The 16,552-nt window shown below is 40.9% G+C and overlaps 1 protein-coding gene across 4 annotated transcripts in view; it reads left to right on the forward strand.

Moving 5' to 3' along the window:
- Positions 1-8,427, forward strand: part of METTL8 (methyltransferase 8, tRNA N3-cytidine) — a 60,996-nt gene extending 52,569 nt beyond the window's left edge. For all 4 annotated transcript variants that reach the window (XM_081143092.1, XM_081143089.1, XM_081143090.1 and 1 more), the window contains 3 exons: positions 1,734-1,840; positions 1,972-2,037; positions 2,789-8,427. In XM_081143092.1, the coding sequence (XP_080999218.1) occupies positions 1,734-1,840; positions 1,972-2,037; positions 2,789-2,931 (316 nt within the window). In that variant the 3' untranslated portion in view covers positions 2,932-8,427. The remainder of the gene's footprint in view (positions 1-1,733; positions 1,841-1,971; positions 2,038-2,788) is intronic.
- The last annotated feature ends 8,125 nt before the right edge of the window (positions 8,428-16,552 follow it).

Genomic DNA, 16,552 nt, shown 5'->3' on the forward strand with positions numbered 1-16,552 from the left:
AAACCCACGCTGTTCAGGGGTCAGCTGTCTTTGGCTCTTTGTTTTTTTTGCATTTTTGTTTCATGCTTGTTTTAGTAATAATTGTAGAAAAGAGACTTTTCTCTGTACATAAAACATTTCTCCTGAAAGTGAGTTATTTTAAGGTTTAGATATAGTTTTATTTAATTGCCAAAGCCCAAGGATATAAGCATAGTGTGAAAAAAACTATAATAAAATAAACAAGGAAAAATACTTTTCTTTTTCCCTTTTATGTACTTATGTTCCAGTTTTTTAAAAGAGCTTTTCATCTAACCATGCCACCTCTTTCTGCTCTCTCTGGTTTTCATAGTTATTTTCATTTTCTCACCATCTACTTCCTCCATAACCTGCCAGCCTGGCTTTTCACCCCATTATTCCACTGAACAGTGTTTTAATCGGAAGGAGTGTACAGATCATCTGATCCCAGACCCTCATCTTTAAAATGAAAACATCTCAGAAGCTTTAAGTAGCGTGGATAAAGCAGAGATGACAAGGAATTTGTACACCGGCTGCCATTCACCACTCTCTGCCCAGGGCCAACATTGATCACTGTTTTTATACTCTAATCATCATTCCCAATAAGCCCTAAGAGTTCTTCTCAGTAGAGCTCTGCAGTCAGCCAGTGTCAAGCCCTGGGCATTGATATAAGATCGGAAGTCTTTGCCATCTCTTGCCCATAATCACACATAAGTCCATGAATACTTAACCAAAAACATTAAGTCAAGAACAGTCACAAGGGGTCATACTTGATGGGTAACGAGATGAGTAGAATAAATAATAAAAGAAAGAAAGTAAAGGCTTCCCAGTTTTGAGCTGGGGCTTGCAGCGTGAATAGAATTTAAATAGACAGAGTGAGGAGAGAATTCTTTGAGAGGAAACCATCTGAACAAAGGCATGGACTGCTCAGAGACAAGCATGTAACACTGTGGCTAGATTTGGTGCTTCAGATTAGGAAGTAGTGGGAAAGAGGTTGGAAAATTAATTGAGCAAAGGAATGATTTGCCAAAACCATCATTTTAAGCAGAATGATTCATCAGTAATATGTAGGAAGAATTGACAGGGAGAATAATAAAGCATGTCAGAAAGTTGTTCTGTTTCCAGGCCTAAGAAGGTAGCAGTGTGTACTAAGGGAGTACCAGTGGGAAACAAAAGAGAGAAGAAATATCAAAGATGTCATTAAAAAGAAAAAGAAGACAGAATTTGATGACCAAATGGTTTTGGAGAGGATAGTGGAAGAAGAGAAAACTGAAAGGGGCTAATGATATCCCTGAGGTGTTACACTTTGGTGAGTAGTAGTACCTTTGAGCGTAATCAGGAAATCAGGAGAAAAGGAGCTGCTTTGGAGGAAAGGTGATTTCTGTTTAGATATGTACAATTTGAGATAGCTCTGACATATTTTTTATCTTGCAAAGAAAGTGGAGTGACGTCTGTTTTTATCTGCCTTGGAACTACTTTAATTTGCTGTAATTATCCGATGTCTATGTGGTTTTGTAGTTGAGCTTTGACTTCATATCAAGCCCTGGTCACTTTGGTGACTTCTTGATTCTCTAGGACTTTTGAATCTGATCATTTTTTCTGTTTGTTTTGATTGCCCTTATTTTTTGTTGTTCAGATTTCTTTGGCCTTATTGAGCTTTTTTTATTTTATCTTTAAGAAAGTTAAATGTGGCATGTAGAAAGGATTTCTGCAAACAGTATCTTTCTTTGTTTTCAAAGGATGCAGGGTGTTGTAAACCGATTGTCCAAGTTACTGAAACCTGGGGGAATGCTGCTATTTCGGGACTATGGAAGATATGATAAGACTCAGCTTCGTTTTAAAAGGGGTAATAGTACATTCAGTTTCAGATTATTTTCATGTGTTTGAAAGAGTGCCTCATTTATATTTCATGTCAAGGTTTTGTTTTTGTTTTTTTAAGGAATACTAAATTGCTCTTCTCACAATTTTTTTTTTCAGGGCATTGTTTATCTGAAAATTTTTATGTCCGAGGAGATGGTACCAGAGCATATTTCTTTACAAAAGGTGTGCTTATCTATTAGGGGAAATAATTAGCTGTAAAAAAATGTTTTGGTTATTGTTTGCAGAGAGAAAACTCGAAAGCTCTAAAAATGAGGCTTCAATGGTTGATAAAATATTGGATGTCTTCACAAGTTGGTGACTGCACTATTCTACATGAAAGCCTGGAAATGGCCTTCTTGCCCTCTAATCTTTCTCCAGTCGAAACTGCTTTAAGTCATCACTTGTTCCATCCTTATACCCAGATGAAGGGATAGTCTGTTCCATTTTGGAGGTACTGTTAGTCCAGATATGAAAAAAATTGATAATATGCCACAGCCAACGGAAGAAATATGATTTTAAGAGTCCTTAGAAAATTACTTAGCTCTTGTCAATTTCTCATTTAAAAAAGTATTTAAAATGAATTCTGCATTCAAGGACTTTCCCCAAACTTCTGTGACTACTATTATAAAGTGTCATTTGGGGTCTCTGCAAACCAACAAAAACTCAAACAGGTGGCACCTTTCAAAATATTGAAAGCTGTAACCAATAGTGTTGTGTATCTATGCTGTGCTGTGCTAACCTGTTTATACTTGGTGTATTTGTGTTAATAGAAGAAATCCACTTGGTTTCACGTTTCCTTTACCAATTTGTAATAGAGTATTTGCTAGTATAAATGAAAGTTAGATGGTAAGTCATTCCGTTTAATGTTCCATGTTCCTGACTGCCCCCTGCCCAGTCATATGTCACACATTTGATTGTTATTTTTGTCCCACAGGGGAAGTCCACAGTATGTTCTGCAAGGCTGGGTTAGAGGAGAAGCAAAATCTGGTTGATCGTCGCTTACAAGTTAATAGGAAAAAACAAGTGAAAATGCACCGAGTATGGGTTCAAGGCAAATTCCAGAAACCATACACTTGACACAAAAAAGCTCCAAATTGACATTTTCGTAGCTGAACTCTATACCATATTGAGGGACAAACCAGAGGACCACACTATTCAAAGACTTTTATACACTTTTCATTTTTGAAAAGACAATCAGAAGGTAATTTATATATTTTGCTGTTTGTCCCGGGTGAGCTCTTTTGTGTATTTTAAGCATATGTAAGTGGCTTGGAAGAGTGCACCATAGCCTGTGTTTTCAGAACTTAATATGAGTAAGCTTGTTTGGGTTTATGATGTCTAATCATTGTTTGTTGTCTGATTTTGTAAGCTTTCAATTAAATTACTGTCATAAGTTAGATGATTCTGAGAAGCCATAACCTTCCATTTTTCGGGAAGTGGAGAAAATCACCTACTCTATTTATATATTAGTCAAACACACTTTACCTCCTCTCCAGTGTTACCTGGTAGCAGAAAGGCAGCTCACCTTGTTTCCAGGGAAAATCACAAACCCAAGACAAAGGTGTATTTTTTTGTTTATTTTGTCGTCTGTTTTCCCAAAAACTTTTTTTATTTTTAATTCAGAGACTAACGTCTGAAATAGAATTTTAGTTTCTCTTTCCTTTTCTAAAATCGGGGAAGTATGACTCATGGTAACATTATTTTCAGATTATTAGGTAGACAAATCATTGTAAGGTTCTCTTTAAGACATCTGTTATACCTAAGAAAACTCTTAAATTGTAGCAATTAAAAATTTTTTTATTGGGCCCTGGCCAGGTAGCTCTGTTGGTTAGAGTGTTGTCCCAATATGCTAAGGTTGAAGGTTCCATCCCCAGTCAGTGCACATACAAGAATCAACCAATGAATATATAAATAAGTGAAACAAAAAATTTATGTCCTCTCTCCCTCCCTCCCTCCCTCTCTCTAAAATCAATAAATAATTTTTAAAAAATTTTTATTTACCACTTTGCCTCAAAAAGGATATAAGTTGACTTGCATATTGCACATTAAAAGAATGGGGTATCTAAGATTGTTTTTTCATTTGTTACTAAGTACTTACATTGTGCTGGATTATGTGGAATAATACAATTAACCCTGTCTTCAGAAAGCATAAATAGTATCTAGCTGGCAAAGCAAAACGTACACATCCCAAGCCTATAAATCAAGATTAAAGTAGGGAGCTTAACAGCTAGTGGACTTTGATTATGAGTCACAAAAATCTCGAGGAAATGGACACTCTCTTGAAAGGACCACCATGAGAATAATTCTATTCCCACTGTTTTTCCTTTTTGAATTTACTTAAAATTCAACTTCCTGGAAGAACGCAATTGGTGCAACTTAGGTCATGGATTATCTCTTACTAGGCTGGGGCAGAGCAGCTTAATTGATAGTACCACCAGAATGTATAGAATGGAGGAAAGTTCCTCGAAGGAAAAACCAAGACACACTGTATCACATGGTGGTGGTCACAGTAGTAATAGTAGTTCCGAAAAGAAAAAGATTGTTGTGGGAAGGAAAGGGGGAGAATTGGGGTTCTGGGAGGGGGCGGGTGTCAGACTAGCCCTTGAATGAATGCTCTCAGAAGATGGTGAGAAAATAGATGTATCTGGTGTAGGACATTCATGATGAGGAATAGTGGAGAAAAGATAGGGAGGGGCCAGCTTATAGACAGACTAGAATAGAGGGCACATTGGCTTCTAGTCTCTGGGCTGGAGCTATCCGAGGTTTGTTTGTTTCTGTTTTATCCTAGTCATGGCCTGTTATAAAGGTATTTGGAGAGATTGGTTGAGGGCTCATCTATAGAATGGAATGCAGTGAGGTCAGAGATCAGGAGCAAGGAAGACCACAGAAAGGTGTTTGCACATACCTGCCTTGGTAGCAAGTCCTTAGAAGTACAGTATCAGGGTTTGTTTAAACATGCATCAGTCAGTAAATGTAAATGTTAAAATTTGCCTGAGACTCTTAACTTAGTTGTATTTCATAATTAAAGTGTACATTTAAAAGCCAAACTAGTAATGAAAGTATTACATACATCAAGGGCAGTTAGAAAAGTCAATGTTGCTATGGGAACCCCAGCAGATCTTCTTGTTTCTCAATTTCAAACTCATGGCCCAAGGTGGTTTTAAAAACAACAGAAGGTAAAATTATTCTCACATTCTCACACATGTAAATTGTACTTGTCTCTCTTAGTCCTAAATAGCAGATTCAAGCCCGCCTCTTGACTGGCACAGTAAAATTCAGCTTCGTGTCTTTCTATAGTGTATTACAGCATGTAGTTAACCTTTAGAAACTTCAAAAATACATCAACCAAATTTGGACTATGAGACACAAACTGTCCTCTTTTGGGCTCTGTTCTAGCATAGACCTCCTATTCCACGTAGCTGCTCAGTAGGACCATTTCTACCAGTGTCTTTAAGCTTGGTGGTCGTCAGTCTTTCTGACCTGAATCACCCCCCCTATTTGAGTTTGCTGCTAGACAAAATGTAGATTTTTGGCAGAGGAAGAAAAAAAAGAGAAAGACTTGATTTGGAATATTGCCTATAGGTATGAAGAAATCATAAAGTATTGCAAATGTATCTGCTAGGGTATTAATTTAAACTATTTGAAAATTTCATGAAATTTTAATTTTCCCCTTATAACCTTAAAGCTAGGACCAGTTAGTTAGGCAGAGTTTGATATTTAAAAATTCATCTTCTGAGGGAGCTAGATTTTAAAAGGACCATTTTCTTCTTAACAGAAAAAGAGATGTTCCTTCATCTTCTTAGCATACAGAAACAATGAAATATGCTATATTGAACATGCACCTTGCATTTTTTTTCCATTTCTAAAAATTCACTTTTGAGCATTTTCCATATGTAAAAATTCTCACACACATGAAGAACTGTTTGAGAAGGTTGTGAGAAAAGCCAAGGTAACAGTTTCTATTTTTAAAAGTTTTGCATGCAGTATGACACATTTGTCGGATTGAAACACCCAGTTAATGTTGACTTCTGAGAGCTAATTTGCTGTTTGTCTCAGTTCCATATGCTTTGTCTCTAATTATGAATGCATTGAGGGTTCTACCATTATGCGATCTAAACCGTTGGTATACCCTAGTTTTTATGTGGAAATTCATCTGTATGTAAAGAGCTGCCCTCCTGGTTATCTGAACCAGTTAGACTGTTAAACTTCAAGTAACTTAAATTCTTGCCCCAAAACGCCTGTGCTATATTCCTATGGTTTTCAGACTCATCAAAGCCAAGTTCTGGAGCCTGAATTTATCTCATATTGTAACTTCTAATGGGTTTTCATGTTTATTAAGCCCCTCACAGGTGCTGATTACTTCACATTTGCATTGTGGTAGACCTTTCAGAACCTCTGCTCCTCTATTTCCTGCCTGTATTAGTCATCAGTGGACTTGTTGGCTGGGGTATTTTTCCCCACTTGTGAAAGTGCATTGTAAATTCTAAAGCACTGAATATACGTGAGGTATTGTTATTAATAAAAGCATTTACAATCTACAAGGCAGCACACTGAGTACTCCAGCAACAGACACTTTTTCAGTGGTTTTATGAGACCTTGTGAGAAGGACAGTAAGATGCTGTGGAAAAGTATGGCCTCTAGTCGGGAAGCATGGGTCCTAGTTCCTATTGAACTGCTGAGCTACTCTTAATTTAGCTCTGAGTGCTAAGTTATTTATATACTACACTGTTATTCATTTAATCCTCAAGTCCCTACAAATTAGTTTTTATAATTCTTTAACAGATGAGACGAGGGCGCTGAGAGGCCTGTGACAGCCACAATTTGTACCCAGAACTGTCTTGTTTCCAAAACTTCTACTCTCATCAGTGCCCTTCTCATCAAAGGCTCAAATGCTGCCCAGAAAGCTACCGGAGGAGAGAGTTTCCGAATGAAATGGGGAATTGTAGCAATGGATGGGAGATTGGATCAGATGATCTTCAAGGTTACTGCGGCTCTTTCTAGACCCAGTGATTCTATGAAATAAGTAGGTTGCACTTGTCCACAGTAACAAACTGGGAAGGAAGAGAAGGAAAATTGCTGAGGCGAATGGCGAGGCGAAGGCGGCTGGAGCTCTCTGCGGCCTGGCCTGCGTGTGTTTAATTCTGCTCCTGCCCCCCCACTTAGCCTCCCTCAGAGCAAGCGGAGCCCCAGCACTGGCATGCTCCTCACTTAGGGAAAACGCGAGTCTGTGCAGCCAGGGGGGACAGCCTTCAAAGGGATTCAGCTCTAGCACAGTCTAATACATGTGAATCCAGGGAGTGTCAGTAATAAAATACAAGTGAAAGCATCTTTATTTAAAACATTGTATGTACATTAATGCCAATTCACCCGTAAAATATTGAGCATTTCTTGGAATATGGCTTGGGATTCGAGAGGCACAAAGGTACCAGCAGGATAGCTTTGGTGTAGTTATAAATACAAATAGAAGTAAAATAACAGTTGCGTCTTCATTTATAATGAATCGATACTGCGGCCTCGGAGCTACAGGGGAGAATGGATGCCAAAATCTGTCTTTCGTTAACATATGCCTTCAGTGACAGGGAAGAGTGTGGAAGACAAAATTTCTTTCCCCTCTGAGAATGAATCAGCAACGCGCAGTAACAAGCAAGTAATAATAGTTCTGCCGTGAGTGCCTATAGAGGGTAAGAAAAACAGCATGAAACCGAAAAAGCAAGTGCACCTGCAGGAGGGGCCCAGGAGGCTGCAGAGCACCGCACTCTTGAGCACCATCCTGAAATGTCGCAGAGCACAGTGACCCCGCTCTGGCAAGCCAGGCTGGCGTGAGATCGATGGAGCACATTAAAACCTCCAGATGGTCCAAGACAGCCCACCCTCAGCTGCCTCTGCAGCTCGTCAGAGGCAGGCTGCAAGGCACCACTACCTGTCCAAGAGTTGAAACAGCTGCTTGGATTCTACAGTGCATGTGGTTTCACAACCACTTGACCTTTAGTAAGGAGCAGCTAGAAGCAGGTGAGTGAACAAATACACATTAACACTTGAGGGGGAGGAAAAGCACTTTTCCCTCTACCCATCTGAGTTCTTGGCTAAGACTTACCTCTGTAATAAAGAGAGAGATTAACAGCAGGAAAACCAACAAAAGCTGAATAATGTGTGTACCTCCTGCATATGTGGGAAAGACCCCAGAAGAACTGGGTAACTCCCCCAAATGGCCAAAGCCATCACCTTAGATGTCATCTTCGGCTAAAGACAAAAGCTGTTTGGGGTGGGGAGCCAGTGAACGGAGGTGACCAGGAAAAGCACAGTAAAGAAGGTTAAGGTTGTTACGCAGATTTAAGTTCTTGCCTCCTCCATTGATAGAGTTTCTGGAGATTTAGAGTCATCTTTCTCTTCTAGATATAGAGAGTGAGGCACCCTTACAAATGGAGACTTCCCTTATATAAATGTCTCTTTTAAAAAAAGGTGACTTCTACTCTGTTTTCAGAGCTTTTCCTCTTGCTTAAAAATAATCAGCCTAAAATAATCCTTATGCCAAAGAGGCGTATTTTGGGGTGACAAATTCTGCTCCCCTTTACATTACATAAGAAAAAAAAATGATCAATATTTTAAGAGCACATAGACTTCATATAGTTACAAATAGTGTCCAGTTAGCTGTGTCCTTGGCCTCCCAGTGATTTGTGTCTATCTTTGATTTTCTCCAGCACACAGACACTAAGTAGAGCCTGGACTCCAGAAAACATGCATTTCTATCAACGGTTACCTACCGAATTAGGTCAGCCGTCAATTGCCTCCTAAAAAGCCCCAACCGTCATCCCTCCTACTTGAGCCGATAGGGTTTGGTCCAGGAAAAAACTATGAGTTTTGTGATTGTTATACAAATTCTTTGGCAGTCTTCAACCCATTCCGCTTTCATGCTACACTTCCTAGCTCATTGCAGAAAAAGCAGAAATTAATTTTTTTCTCAGTTCACCTATATGTATTATTGGTTGTTTCAAAAAATATGGGGAACAGCAATGACCCTGTGTGTCTTAAAGCCCTTTTCATTGGGAAAAAGTGCTAAAACTGAGTGACTTTCTAAAATTAATGATGAGGTACTATTGAGTCAATTGCATTCAGTTTTGTGGTTTTGGTTGGTTTTTAATGTTGTGTACTTAAAATAAGCAACACTATGCAATTGCTGCCTCGCTTCTCTCACCTCGTGCCTCCTGAGAGTACCTTGTCTTTCTCCTGAGGCTGTCCTGCTGAACAGAATTTTGGCACAGAGAATGTGATAGCTCCTCATGCATCTTGAGTTCCGCCCCACGCCCTCAGGTGAGCTGGGACAGTGTCCCCTCAAGCTGCATTTGGAACTAGCACCGAAAATCACCTGCAAGAATGGCTGAAATTGCCAGCATCACATGCTGCATTGAAGCAAGGAAATTTCTGCCTCCAAGGAGAATTGATTTTCTCATTGCTCATACTTCTTCCTTCATGGCCCTCATTTATTTTAATGTATATATTCCACTTTGACCCTCTAGAAGATGTTTTTAAAGGTGTATGTGTTTTTTTTTTAAAAAAAAAAAAAAATCCAAATGAAAGATGAAGTTCAGGATCCAGAAAAGTATTTATTCTATGAATATATCCTTTCTATGTGTATTCTTATCTTAATCAACCAGTTTTTCTGAGGTGTCTTCATTTGCAGCTTTGTTTCCTAATAGAACAATCGGGCTCTGGCGATGAGTGAAACAAAGTTTCATTATAACCATTGTCCACGTAAGAAACGGCCAAACCTGTAGACAATTTTTATGAGTTTATTTGAGCCAAGCTGACAATTGCCGGGAAGTAAAATCTCAACAGATCGAGAACAGGCTCCAGAGAATGGCAGTTTTGCACCTTACTTTATATATCACAATCGAAGGGAGAGATGTAAGGGGGTTACATGAAATCCATTGGTGATCAATTAGGGAGGCAGGAGAAAGCAAAGTGGAGAAATCTCTGAGACTGGATAAAAAGTAAAACAGATAGACACACTCTTTTACATGGGTGGATATAGGGTAGCTAACAATTAACATTTACAGCACATAGAGACAGTATACAGGGAACAAGGTAACCATGAGGGGTTCCATGGTCTCTTGCTCTGGTGGGAGATTGTGCCCGGAGGGGTCTGGAAAAATGGGGTCACTCTGACATTCCAAAGGTATGTTATCTTAGATGCTAAAAGACAATAGACAGGCTCAGTTAAAGATTGACCTTTGTTAGGGAAGACACCGCCTAAGACATGACTACCCACCATGAGTCACATTTAGTTAGAAAGTTTTATGTGGTTACTTTCGGTCTCTGGGTTTGTAGGGCTGCCGTGCAGGCCTCCCCTGAGCTTGTGAGATTTAGCGTGTGGCCCCTTTTCATCCCCACCATCCTTGTTTTACTCCCATTTCTTAAATGCTTGCTCTTCCTAACTCACTCTCCAGGTGCTTCTTTCTCTTGCCAAATAGTGCAAGGAAATACTTTTGCAGATCTTTTGTTTACTTTAGAAAAAGATCACGGATCCAGGCTTTCTCATTTAGGAGTGCTGTTCATTTCCTGACTGGCCTTTAGAGTTTGGCTCAGTAGCAATTTGGAGATTTGTTTTTTTACCCAGAGTGAAAGGAGCTGGGTGCCCAGGAACCCATGCTGGAATGAGAATTAAGTTCTGCTCATTCCCTGGATAAGCAAGCTGATGTTTTCCTCGTAGATCTTTTTTCCCCATTCCTCAAATTTTAAAGTTTAGTCATTTAGCTTTCACTTTTTAAAAGAGATTTTAATAGGGTTGTTTCTCCTCCAAGTGAATACAGAACCTGATCATGTGCACAGGGAGACGCTCAAGAATAATGCAGCCCCTGTTGGCTGTTTTTCACCTGCACTACGACATGCTGCACCAGACATGCAGGGCTTACTCCTACTCCAATCCCACTGCCTGCTGCCTGCCCTGGTATAGGAGGAGCTGGCATGCCAAAGAAATTTGGCTCGGGCTGCCTCATTTTCTAGGTCACAAGACTGCCAAGTTAATGAAATTTTGGCTATTATTCAGTTGAGCATTGTCTTATTTCATGTAAGTTTTGTAAATCTTTGGTGCTTTCTTCTCTTTGGTACATTTACATTCAATTTTATTCTAGGTATGCAACTGTATCTATACTATAATTATGTTTATATAGGAATGTAAGCTACTCTTGGTTCATCCTACCTTAGGGAATTTATTCCTAGTTTGCTATGAGATGACTAACTTTCCGAAGACACAGGCTTTCTAAACCTAGAGCCTATAATTTTATATATGAATGCATGTTTACATTAAAAGATGTTTGGACTAGAAAAGTTGAATGTTAAAAATAGAAAACAGACTGACAAAGAACTGGGGTAGGTACTGTCTTTCTTTAAGGCCTGAATCTGTAATATAAACTAATACGGTCAATAAAATACCACATTTGGGGGGGGGGGAGTACAAAGACAAAGCTATTGGCATAGACAAGATCCAGTTGAGGACATGTACCATGTCAATATGGTGACAAGGAATTGGGCCAGTCATTCCTCTAAAGCTTAGATAGGCACAGGAGGCGCCACTAGGAAAGGCTACCAGCAGAAGCAAGCCACACTCTGGCTTAGAGAAAGTAGGCGGTGTTCACAGGCAGATTAGCCAAATATCACTCCAGTGACCCAAAGAAAAATACAAGGTCAGGTGAGATTGTGACAAGAGTGACCTGTAACTGAATCTCAGAGAACTGGAATGTAAGCTTAAGTGCCCCCCGGCCTAGCTTAGGAAGAGCCAAAGAAAGAGCCCTCGCTGAGGCGTGGGAACAGGAAGACTGCAGAGGCTTTGTTCTGCTTACCCGAATCATACCACAGACGCGGCTGGTAAGACATTTTGTTCTTGACACTTCATAGAAGAGCAAAGACTCGCCTTTATCTGATACTTCCTTTTGATTCCAGAGCTCTCGTGTTTGTTTTCTACCGTGACATGTCACAAAGTATGAATTTACTGATCTTCAAACGCCTGGCAAGATGGGCACAGCTTTAGGAGAAACACACTCAGAGAGGTGTGGGAGGGAAGGGGACATTGACCAAGCCAGAAGACTGCCCTCATTCCCCAGGGTGGCAGAGGAAGGTGTCAGTATAATGTAGTCACCAAGTGAGTCAAGATCCGCTGACCTTCCGTGAGGAAGTGAAAGGAGGGCAAGTAGAGAATGCAGGCCAGAATAACCTATGAGATAAGACCACCATGCGCATTCACTGCCAGCTGGAGAGGTTTGAGAGAGGCCCAGTAAATAATATCCCTAGGTTTCCTCACCAAATTTTAAACCAACTGAGACTGAGATGTCAACCAAAGAAGATTAAAATGTGAGTTTAGCCCTGGCCGGTGTGGTTGAGCATAGTCCCATGCACCAAAAGGTCACATGCCGGGTTGTGGGTTCAATCTCCATTCAGGGTATGTACAGGAGGCAACCGGTCAATGTTTCTCCCTCCCACCAATGTTTCTCTCTCGCTCCCTCTCCCTTTCTCTCTTTCTAAAAACAATAAAAAGCATTTTTAAAAAGTGAGTTTAATTACTGATGAAACTGATATTGGAGAAAATGATCAGGATGCGTGGAAACAACTGCTTTCCTAGTATCGATCCCAAGCATCAACTCACAGCTGGACAGCCGCAGGACTCTACTCATGGAGGTCTGCCCTTGTAAAGCCTTTCACAGAGCAGCTGGCTTCCACACGAGAGTGAAGGAAGACCAGGTTAAACATGCCTCCTTCGTCTCTCTATTGACTTGTTGGATAATTCACTCCATCTCTCCCAAGAATGGGGAGGGTGGGACTAAAAACACAGTGCTGTCCTTCTACAAGGCAGGAAACAGGAGTGGGAACTACCTAAATCTTTTCTAAGTGCTGGGTAAAACACACTCCACATATACCAGAGCTAGAGCAATGAGGAAAGAGACAAAATACTTTGTCCCTTTGTCCCTTGCTGAGTTGTGTGCTCAGAGGGATACACAGTCAGAGGTTCTTCAGCATTTGCCATAAGCCTGTGGCCGCTTACCTGATCTGTGAGCACCGCCTCAGCGGCGGATACAGCCTGCAGGGTATGCACAGACGCCTGTACGTGGTTGGATTACTGGGAGCGGCAAACAAAATTAATTTACAGTTATAACCAGTGACTTATTCTGGGAGCCCTACTATACTTAAGTTTTTACTAGATTCCTAAATAAATGGCCAAGAAGTCTAGCAACTCTGCTGAGCACCGTTCCTACGTTGACTCGCAAAACCAATAGCTATGGCTCTAGACCAGTGCTTCTCAGTCTGAAGTAAAGGAACAGTTGTTGCTTTTTGTTTTGTCTTGCCCGTTTCCAGCCTGTCACAGATACTTTTGTAAAACACAATAAAGGTGAATTACTAGGGGGGGTGGGAAAGATATACTCCAGCGCCTGGCGTTGTGTTTCCTGGTCTCTGCCCTCTCCCCGCAATCCTCCTTGTTACCTCCCAGTCAGCACATTTCAGGCACTGTGCTAGGTTTGGGAAATGAAGGAATGGACAGGAAAAAGTAAAGATAGACAATATACAAGCCCAAGATTTTTATTCGAGTCAATAAATATAAATGTATTCTGTTTCTCTACTTGTCACAGACAGAATGAAACAGTTCGCAGGCCAGCACCTGCCCACTGCCCACACCTTGAGCTGCTCTGCTCTCTAGACCACAGGGAGACTAAAAATCCACATCATAGTATTTGTCCTGCTTTGCCTCCTGAACCCAGCAGTCTCTCTTCACCTTGGGGTGCACAGTGCCAGGACCTGGGCTATCACACCTAGAAAATATTTGGTCCACGTGCTCAGTGCTTTTCCCTTTTCATGCAGTTGACTGTGTTAAGTGCAGGAAACACCTGACCACCCAGCTCTCACCAGGGCTCCTGGTGGCTAATGTTCCTTCTATTCACTTTAGATTTGACTTTTGAGCTGGTCAGATGGCTCAGTTGGTCAGAGTGTCATCCCATATGCCAAAAAGGTCATGGGTTCAATTCCTGGTCAGGGCACATACCTAGGTTGCAGGTTCGATCCCCAGTTGGGGCACGTACAAGAGGCTACCAATCAATATTTCTCTCACATCGATGTTTCTCTTGCTCTTATGCTCTCCTTTCCTCTCTGTCAAATCAATGGAAGTGTCCTTGGGTGAGGATTTAAAAATTTAAATAAAAATAAAATATAAATAAATATTTGACTTTCTGTGAATATTTAAATAGGTGCAAAATGTTTTCTATGTGGACTTAAAATGGAAATGGAGATCATTCTATACTTTCATTAAAGTCAAAACTTACGATTACCCCTCTCCAATGGTATTTTAAAGGCTGGGTAGATGCCAAACTTAAAGAACATGAAGAACTTAGGGAAAGGCCAGAGACAGATAAAAGATTATTAATAGTTTGTTATAAGGGTCATGATTAGAGGCTGAAAGAGAGGAGGTGTGTTTATTTTTCCAGAATAAACACTCTAGAAGATGAGAATGATAGCTCCCAGGCAGAAAGAGGTAAAAGAGTATTCTCAGAGAAGAGATGTAGGACCCATGTGGATATAAATCCTAGCTTCGATACTGCTGGCTGTGTAACCTTAAACAAGACACTTAATACCTCTAAGCCTTAGCGTCCTCAACTATAAATTGGAGGTGATATTGCTTACCTGAGAATTGTTGCAGGGACTGAATATAATGCACATCTTCTGCAAGGCATGATGCCCGGATATGATTGGGGCACCATTCACCTGTGCTGGTCATCCAAGGAAAGAACTTGATCTGGCTCACCTCTTGCCACAGTCATCACCTGATCCTCACATAAACTCAAAAACTAGCCCCTCAAAATGGATCAAAAACCTAAATGTAAGACCCATAGACTGGGAGAAAATATTTGCAAATTATTTGATAAGGGGTTAGTATCCAGAATATGTAAAGAACACCTACAACTCAGCAACAACAAAGAACCCAATTAAAAAAATTAGCAAAGGACTTAGACATTTCTCCATATGCAAATGGCCAATAAGTATATGAAAAGATGTTCAACATCACTAATCCAAGCCACAGTGAGATAGCAGCTCCCACCCATAAGGATGGCTACTATCAAAAAGAAAAAAGAACAGAAGTGCTGGCGAGGGTGTGGAGAAATGGGAATCATTGCCCACTGTTGGTGGGAATGAAAAATGGTGCAACACCTATGGAAAGCAGTATAATGATGTGGGGTCCAGAACAAGCCACCCCAAGACGTGTCTCAGTGGTATGCCCATTACTATGAGCTAAAGGCAACTTTAGTGTCAGGCTTAAGAAAACTTCTGCTCCCCCCTCCCCCTTTACCCTGAAGAATTTGAATTAGGAGCCTTTCGAATAGAGATTAGCAGAGATAACTTCTTTTGATCTATCTATAGGGCAGGGCAAACTACTAATTACTGAATGTCTGCTCTTCCTAGCCTGCAATGACCCTTTGAAACCCCTAAGGCACCTTACCTCACCCCTAGCTCAGGATGTCTTATATTCCTCAATCCCCCTTTCTATCTGACTCTGTCATGCACTTGGGGTTCCTATATGAATGAGATTAAATTTTATTTTCTCTTGTCAATCTGCTTCCTCTTTTTTTTTTTTTTAAATATATCTTTATTGATTTCAGAGAGAGGAAAGGAGAGGGAGAGAGAGAGATAGAAACATCAATGATGAGAGAGTCACTGATCGGCTGCCTCCTGCACGCCCCCGACTGGGGATCGAGCCCGCAACCCGGGCATGTGCCCTGACCGGGAATCGAACCCCGATCGCCTGGATCCTAGGTCGATGCTCAACCTCTGAGCCACGCCCAGCCGGGCAATCTGCTTCTTCTGTATTTAATTATTCAGACAGACAAAAGGAACCAGAGAAGGAAAAGGAAAATTTTTTTCCTTCCTCACAGTGGTGTCTCAGAAATTAAAAAAAAAAATTACCATATGACCCAGAAATCCCACTTCTGGATATATATCCAAAAGAACTGAAAGCAGGGACCAAAGACATTTGCACACCCATGTTCATAGGAGCGTTATTTGCAATAGCCAAAAGGTGGAAGCAGCCCAAGTGTCCACCAACAGATGACTGGGCAAGCGAAACGTGGTATGGACACGCAAAGGAACATTAGTCTTAAAAAGAAAGAAATTCTGACACGTGCTACAACATGCATGAACCTTGAGGACATTACGCTAAATGAAATCAGCCAATCACAGAAGAACAAATGTGATACTATTCTACTTATTTGAGGTACCTGGAATAGTCAGATTCACAGAAACAGAAAGCAGAATGGGGGCGCCAGGGGCTGGGGGCAGGAGGAATGGAGAGTTACTGTTTAATTTTGCAAGCTGACGGGGAGTTCTGTGCGTGGGCGGTCGTGATGGTAGCGCAACAATGTTAATGAATGTGCTTAATGCCACTTTGCTGTACACTAAAAATGGTTAAGATGGTAAATTCTATGTTAGGTGTATTTTGCCACAATTAAAAAAATACCTGACCCTCCAAATTCATGACCTTGCTGCCTTCTGTCTCTAGCTCTCTGTGCTTCCCACCCACTTTCCACACACTTCACCCTGTTGCGCACCATTCCTCACTCGGCCCAACCTGCTGGCACCCAGCCGAGCACTCACACACCCTCACTGCCAGTCCCGGGAGAGAGGCCTTACATCCAAGGGCTCCTGGGCTCCCATCCCCACAGCACCT

This window comes from Miniopterus schreibersii (genome assembly GCF_964146895.1).
Source record: "Miniopterus schreibersii genome assembly, chromosome: 7".
In the NCBI taxonomy this organism is placed as follows: Eukaryota; Metazoa; Chordata; class Mammalia; order Chiroptera; family Miniopteridae; genus Miniopterus; species Miniopterus schreibersii.